A 7,632-nucleotide genomic window follows, 5' to 3' on the forward strand; every position below is an offset into this window, starting at 1 on the left:
ACTATATTATAGATTAATTATTATATTATAATATTTTTTATTATATATTATATTATAAGATATAATTACTATATAATATATTTTAATTATATTATAATATTGAAGGGTAATTATGAAAAAAAAAATTAGAATGGTCATTCTTCTCTCATGTGAGGAAGGAATGATAATTTATCAAAAATAGGTGAATGACCATTCTTTTTGAATGATCATTCATTTCTTATAAATTTAACCAAATATCAAACTAGAATTTCATTCTATTCCATTCATTTCCACCCAACCAAACACACCATAAATGGAATGGAAGTATATTTGAGGTACACCAGATCAAGTCGAACAAGTAATCAAATATTGTCGATGTACTCTTTTGAAAGAAACCTACGATTTTTGCTATAAAAAAAAAATCATATGATAATAGTATTGTTGATGTGTTATTTTTGAAAGAAACCTATAATAATAATATTCAAGTCAAGTATATGTTGCTTATAATGTCAAAACAATATAGGAACTGTACTAAAAATTGATTGTAAGCAAATATATTCATTGAAGCAATAATGTAATCAAAATGGAGCCCAGAACGGATTGTCTGGGTAATAAAATTTGATTGTATAATAATTTTAATTTCGTCTTGCGCTGAATATAATAATTTTATTTATCTATATTTATTAACTAACGTCAACATAAATATGAAATATGATGGCTCGGTGGCAAATGGCAAGTTGCTGTTATTTTTATTTATTTATTTATTTTTGCTAACCAAAGTTGCTGTTATTTATGTCCATAAGTGGAAATAAATTCGAGCTTGTCCTTTAGGGCAAAATAAATATTAGATCTAAAAGTAAAATAAATATTTAAGACTTTTCTGGTGCGCTAATATATCAATAGGTTAAGTTTTTTATCAATTAAATATGCATAAAATCACGTAAAAATTAAAAAATATACATATTTAATAATTAAAATAATCTAATCTATCGATACATTAAACGTATCAAAAAATCTCTCTAAACTATTTTTGGTTCAAAAATCAGGTTATAAAACAACTAGTCAGTAAAATATAAATATAAAATAGAGGAAATGACTTTGTATGTTGGCATTTAGCAGGCATTCTATACTTTTACAGTCGGATTGGATTCTGTTTTTGGCTTAGTGTGCCGATGATAATTTTTTTCTTTTCTCTTTTTTTTTTTTTTTTTGTACAAACCGCGTTAGATTCTTTTTTCTGTCATTTTCTATTGTTTTCCAATAATATAATGACGCAATACTCCCAAAGTTGAGTGAGATCATCCAGTTTCTAGAGAGTCGGTATAAAAACAATAATAATAGGTTTAGAGGGAGGAAAAGTACTTTCTTTATCTGGTGGAGGAGGAGCAAAAAGAAAAAAGTTTCAAAATCGCCATTTTTAGCTTTCGAAGGTTAATAGCACGTTAGGTCTCTAAATAAGTCCGTTTAGTTTGTTAATTTTAATTTTTAATTTGAGTTGATATGTAACTTTATGTGATAATTTTTTATTGTAGTAAAAAAATAAAATGTGACTGTTTCTGATAACTTTTTACTGTGACAAAACTCGAATCGATGAAATAAACAGAAAAATTTAGATAATTTAATTCTCAATAAAATTATACGAGAGAGAAACTCTTAAATTAGTTTTTATCAATGTTAAAAATAGGACTGAAAATACTACGTGAAATGAACATGACAATCTTTTTAAGCGCAACTGCAAAAATAACATTGAAAGCTTATCAATAATCAAAATAACAAAATTTTTTAAAGAACCGCCAAATTAAAACCATAACTGCTTGACATGTAGATAATTTTATAAGAGCAACCGAGTTGGTAGCACCCTCTACCCTTCACAAGTTAGAGCCCCTACTCCGGCAACACCCTACCACATGACATCTATCCGACGCTACGCTCCCACAATGTGACATTCCGTCCACAACAATGCAATGGGACAGATCAAGATAAAATTTTACTGGCCTAATCCAAATAGAAGATAAGACTTAGGGCTTGTTCTTTTGATATTTTTGAGTTATGTAACTTAAGTGTAGATTTTAAGTTGAGTTTGAGTTATAATTTGAGTTGAAGTTATAACTTGAGTTTGTGTTTGGTTGTGTACATTTGAGTTATGGTTTGAGATAAGAATCTTTTTTGAGTTTGTGTTTGAGTAAGTCAAAACTTAAATTTATTTTTATATAGTATTTTAATAAAAACTCAATGCTAATGAAAATTTTTAATAGAGTATATGGGTCTAATTTTATTCGTCTTTTCGTTGTCAACGCATAGAAAAAAAATCATCTCAATCAGAATTAAAACGAAAAAGTTATAGCATTTGTAAGAATAGAAAAAATATTGTTCATTAACTTGAGTTCGAGTTTCTGAACTCGAGTTGAATGGGAAACTTGAACTCGAGTTTTAGTTCCAAACTCGAGTTTAAAATCGAGTTCAAACTCAAGTTCAAACTTAAAAGAACATGAACTCGAATAAAGTTATAACTCAAGTTATTTTTTTTTTAGTTTTTAACTCAAAATTCACCTTGCCGAACAAGGCCTTAGTGGACGTTTGGTTCGTGAATTTAGAATTATTCTTGTTTTACGTGTGTTTTTTGTGAGAAAAAAATACTGTAGAGAATCATAAATCATGATTCGGAATCAGAGACGAATACAAAAATAAAAATCCCCTTAGAAATCCAAATCCACGTAAACATATCTAAATTCCTAAATTGTTATAGGAGAGATATTTAATTATAACATTCAATATTTTAATATTTAAGGCGGACTATTACAATAATTAATATAGTTATTTTTAATTCATTTATATAATATGGTAACGAAATATCCATCAAGACAAACGATAAACTAAAAAAATAAAATTGAGGTCCTGTTCATTTCATCAATTCGAGTTTTTAATTTCAGTTTTGTTACAATTAAAAGTTCTCATAAAAAGTCACATCTAACTTTTTATGCTACAATGAAAAGCTCTCACGTAAAATCACATCTCAACTCAAATTAAAAACTCGAAATCTACAAACTGAACCAGGCCTAAAACTAACGATATTGAATATATAGGTTTCATTCGCTTTGCAGATTCAAGTTTTCAACTCGAGCTGAGATGTTATATTTTCTAAGAGCTTTTAATTGTAGTAAAAAAAATTAAACGTGATATTTTTTAAAAATTTTTAACTGTAAAAATTTATAATTAAAAATTTAAATCGGTAGAATGAATAAGGCCATAAAAACGACTATTTATAGCCAAATCTTCTTCATCACTCGAGGCGGTGAACCTCCCTCGCTGCTTCTTTGCCGCGAGCCTTAACCCAACAACCCCCTTTCATTCTTGGGATATTCCTAGGATTTATTATTTTTCTTAAAAAATAACTTTTTTTTTTTTTTTTTTTTTTCTGAGATGCGCAATCCATTTCTTTTCAATCTTAAATTGACGGTTTGGACTGATGACATTATATTTTTTTTTTGCTGCAAAATTATACCGGAAATCAAATTATTACAAACTTTACAGTTGAGAATCGAATGTCGAAATATCCATCACATTCACATACATCTCACAGACGTATCCAACGAAATTTCTTAGAATTAAAAAAAAAACCATTATTCTTTTTTATTTCTTTATTTATATAAAACTCCAAACCAAAAAAAAAGAAAAAATCTCTCGCGAAAATGTTGACTTTGTCTCCAACCCAACCCGTTGAAAGTGACATTCATGTTTCATATGCCCAAACCAACCTTTGGAAATTCACGCCATCGCTCGTGTTTGTTTTCTTTTCTTTTCTTTTCCTTTCCTTTCCCAGCTCTCCAATATTTTCAATATCAAGCTTCTTTTGTTTACTTCTCTTCTTCCCTCCAAACCCTTTCACATCTCCTTTCTCTTTCTCTCTCTTCAAATTCTGTCTCAAAAATCACACACAAATTATAAAACTGAGGAAATGATTCTCAACTAACAGTAAGCCCTTTCTCTTCTAGTGCACGTATATTGTTTGTTTATAATTATATCTGTATCACTGTTCTTTTGCATAACTATATATCTCTATGTGTGTGTGTGTGTATGTATAGTGGCTTTATAGTGATTGAAGATGACCATGGAACGAGGCCAGCCAAATAGTTCATCAGACTCACCGACGAGATCAGACTCATCTTCCGCCGCGAAATCGCCGACGGCGCTGTCGATCGAGTGCCTGAAAGGAAGCTCAAAGGCCGACGAGTGGACCGACGACATGCTCCAGACCGGCGACATAGTGGAGGAGCTCCGGATCGGGACCTCGATCACCGTCAAATCGCCCTTCAAGAATGGCCGGAGCGGCGTCCAGAAGATCCTCCACGGCTCGTTTAGGGCAAAGGACACCTCGATCCTCGTCCGAGTCCGCCGCGGCCGCGACGAGTTCGCCGAGCTCCAGGCCTGCATCGTCCCCAACGAATCCGCCGGCAGGAAGCAGTACATGCTCCGCTCCATCGACGATCCGAACTACGCCGTCGGGTTCCTGGATCGGACCGAGTCCGATTGCTTCGATCTCCAAGGTATTTTCCTTTCGCATGAATCTTTGACTTTCCGTTGACCTTCCTCGCCCGAGTCTGTTTTTCGCACGCGCGAGGATGTTCATCGCTTGTTGTCATTATAATATTTTGGGTTCTTACCTTCTACTTTTCGATAATTAATTGCAAAAAATTATCAACTAACTCCAATTATAAGAGTAAATGTTGATCACATAGGATGTTTTGATACTTTAGTTCTTGAAAAATTATAAGTCTTTTGGTAATTTTATCTCTGAGTTGATCATATAATTCTCTGAAATTTAACCCCCTTAATAATTAAAATTAATTATTGTTTTTTCTTTTGGAAAAAATTATTAATAAATTGTTTTTTTTTAAAAGTGAAAATGGAAGTGTCATACCGTTACTAAGTTTGGGAACCCAAATACTTAAAAAAACTTAAATTGTAGTTGTCAATTTCTTGTTGATCTTATTCATTGCATAAAATATTTTGGGAAATCAATATATGTTTTTTTTTGTTTTTTTGTTTTTTCATTGAGCTTCAGAAATCTATATACTTAAAGTAACAGGATTTTTTATTAGGCAAGTTTATAAACGATATTTTACAATTTCAGAGTTTTCTATTGGAGGTTGAGTGCCTAACAAAGGCCAAGTGGTTTTGGAATCTTTTGTTGACTTTTTGAAAGCTTAAGTTTTCCTGTTATTGTCGTATTTTCTTTCTTATCCTCTTCCTAAATCAATAGTCGACTTATTTAAAAGAGCCGTCTCTTTCCTTATTATTTTCTTCTTTGGACTTCAAAAAAGTTAATCATATTACCCATGAAACTACGAGGAATTTACTGACGTTTTACTCACAAAGTTGTGAACTTGTGATTGCCCCACTTGGCGTGGTCATCATTTGAATCCTAGAATCCTAGATTCATAATTAGTACTTTTTTAATAATGCTTGTTGGTATATATCGTTTTCAAGAACGTGTTGGCTGCAATCTGAAAGCGGCACCAACTTTATATAGGCCAACAGCTGCATAATATTCGTGACTTCCTTTTTGTGATGATTGATTTATATGTTTGATCAGCTTGATCGCAACCTGTGGTTTTTTTTTTCCTTCTTAGTGGAAACGTCCCAACCTGTGTTCAGTTCACATGATATTAGTGATTTCACTCTTCAAACTTTACGATGATGCATAAGACTCGTCTCGGTGTTGTTTTCTCATTCTTTTGATCAATTTTGAGGGAAGGGTAGCTAGCAAAATTATTGTAAATCTTAGCAATGAGTTGGTGAAATTACAATGCACATGTTACATCATTTTTTTTCTGTCACTTTTATATTGAAGGAATATTCTCAAATGTGAGATATGTTTTGTAGCTTCAAGGGGTGCGAGGATGGTTAATGCGTTGACAAGGACTCGGCTACAAGATGGATATGTCGCATATCCATGGGAGAGGAGGATGCATGAGTTGCTAGCGGTTCCAAATTTTAGCTCATTTTTTTCTTTACTCCTTCTTCCAAAGGCTTCAGATCGAGCTGCTTCTCGTTACAACGACCTCGAGGATAGTCTTGCCAGGGCAAATGCGTGGCTTAATGCGTCTCAGGCCTCCGGAGTTCCCATCGTTTTTATGAATATACAGACTGAATCCTTGCTTACCAAGGTAAAACTCCCTAACATTTCACAAAAACTATCAGATATATGTAATTGAGCTACTTTTTTTGGTTGCATATTTCAAATCTCAAATTTAATATCTAAAGCGCTGATGGTGGTTATCTAAATGCAAGTTTGATGAGCAAAAAAAAGAAAAAAAAAGCTACTTTAATGACTTTATCAACACTGGAACTACTTAGTAATATTTTTCCTTTTGCCTTATGTCCCGTTAGATTATAGAGCTAATAGTTTAAGCTTGTGTAGGTTTCTTTGAGTTTCAAGGTTGGATAAACTTTTATTAGGTTCATTTATTTATGTTCCGGGTGTATAACAGATTTCAGGAGAGACAGCTTCTTCCACTGTGAACGCCGGATCATTGTCTGATCTAGCAAACCTTGCAAATGCAAGTTTGTACGGATTTGAGGACTACCATGGGGTTGATATTGGCGTTGTTCGAGCAGTTCGGCTGTGGTATGCACCTCTGGGAGAAGAAATTGCTATTGAAATAAAGATACAAGAAGGCGACACGAAACTTGGATTTGCCATCAGTCGTACTGAAGAGGTGAGCTCGTAATTAAGTTTCTCTCAAAGCCCTGACCAAATTCTTATAGTAAGTAGCTAGCACGTAATTTCATCAAACACGGGCCTGCTTAGCTTATGATTTTCTTGTAATTGACAGGGATTTATTTACGTGTCATCAGTTATTGATGGCAACGAGGACGTGCCTTCAAGCCGATCAGGACTCAACAATCTTTACAAACTAGGGATGAACACATCTAGGCTCCTGGTTGTGTCAAGAGTGTCAAACCAGAAGGTCCTGCCATGGATGGTGTCTTCAACAGGAGCGGTTAGGTGCTTTGACACCGTTTCACTGAGCCAGAAGCTTTCCTTGCACCGGCACGCCAAGGTACCAATCATCATTCACGTCTTTTTGTGGGACAGGGCATTGGTCTCACCAAGAGTAAGCCAGGCCAGGGTAAGGGCTGCTTCCCAACCTGTGCTGCCATTACCACCCGAAGTTCAGTTATCGCGGCACCCGAATGAGAACCAAGTACTGCCTCTGCCTATTGAAGAATCTCATGATAGCGGTGAAGATGTCGGTAATAGTCGAGAGCCAAGGCTTGTTCGAGATACGGCTGGGGAGCTCTCCTTTAGATTCCATGATTTTGCACTGTCTAGCAACTGGGTGTAATATATATATAAATATATATATATATATATATATATATATTTCCATACTGCTTTGTTCTTCTTTTGATTGTTGTGCATAGAGAAATCTTTATTAGTAAAGAGTTGCTCTTTAGGCCACAGCTTGCTATGGAATTTTAGAATAAAATCTACTCCACAATAGTACAACATCAAGGTGCGTAGATGTTAGTCATTCTCTCATCACGTGGGTTTGTGCATGTAAGAAACACGTACCGTAGGCGGCAATTGGTCATTTTTTTCTTCACCTTGTAACTAGTCCTTTAGGATTATATAGGCCATGTTTCATA

At 33.7% G+C, this 7,632-nt stretch overlaps 1 protein-coding gene across 1 annotated transcript; it reads left to right on the top strand.

Moving 5' to 3' along the window:
• Positions 1-3,770: 3,770 nt before the first annotated feature.
• LOC21391354 lies at positions 3,771-7,343 on the top strand. Its single transcript, XM_010093680.2, has 5 exons — positions 3,771-3,951; positions 4,062-4,523; positions 5,863-6,146; positions 6,471-6,698; positions 6,816-7,343. The coding sequence occupies exons 2-5, from the start codon at positions 4,082-4,084 to the stop codon at positions 7,326-7,328; spliced, it is 1,467 nt and encodes a 488-aa protein (XP_010091982.1). The 5' UTR covers positions 3,771-3,951; positions 4,062-4,081; the 3' UTR covers positions 7,329-7,343.
• Positions 7,344-7,632: the final 289 nt, after the last annotated feature.

The sequence above is a fragment of the Morus notabilis genome, unplaced genomic scaffold (assembly GCF_000414095.1).
Source record: "Morus notabilis unplaced genomic scaffold, ASM41409v2 Scaffold18, whole genome shotgun sequence".
NCBI classification, from domain to species: Eukaryota; Viridiplantae; Streptophyta; class Magnoliopsida; order Rosales; family Moraceae; genus Morus; species Morus notabilis.

Coding starts and splice junctions, on each gene's coding strand:
- LOC21391354 (XM_010093680.2), top strand. CDS start 4,082: ATGACCATGGAACGAGGCCAGCCAAATAGTTCATCAGACTCACCGACG. Junction 6,147..6,470: donor CTGAATCCTTGCTTACCAAG/GTAAAACTCCCT, acceptor GGTGTATAACAG/ATTTCAGGAGAGACAGCTTC. Junction 6,699..6,815: donor CCATCAGTCGTACTGAAGAG/GTGAGCTCGTAA, acceptor TGTAATTGACAG/GGATTTATTTACGTGTCATC.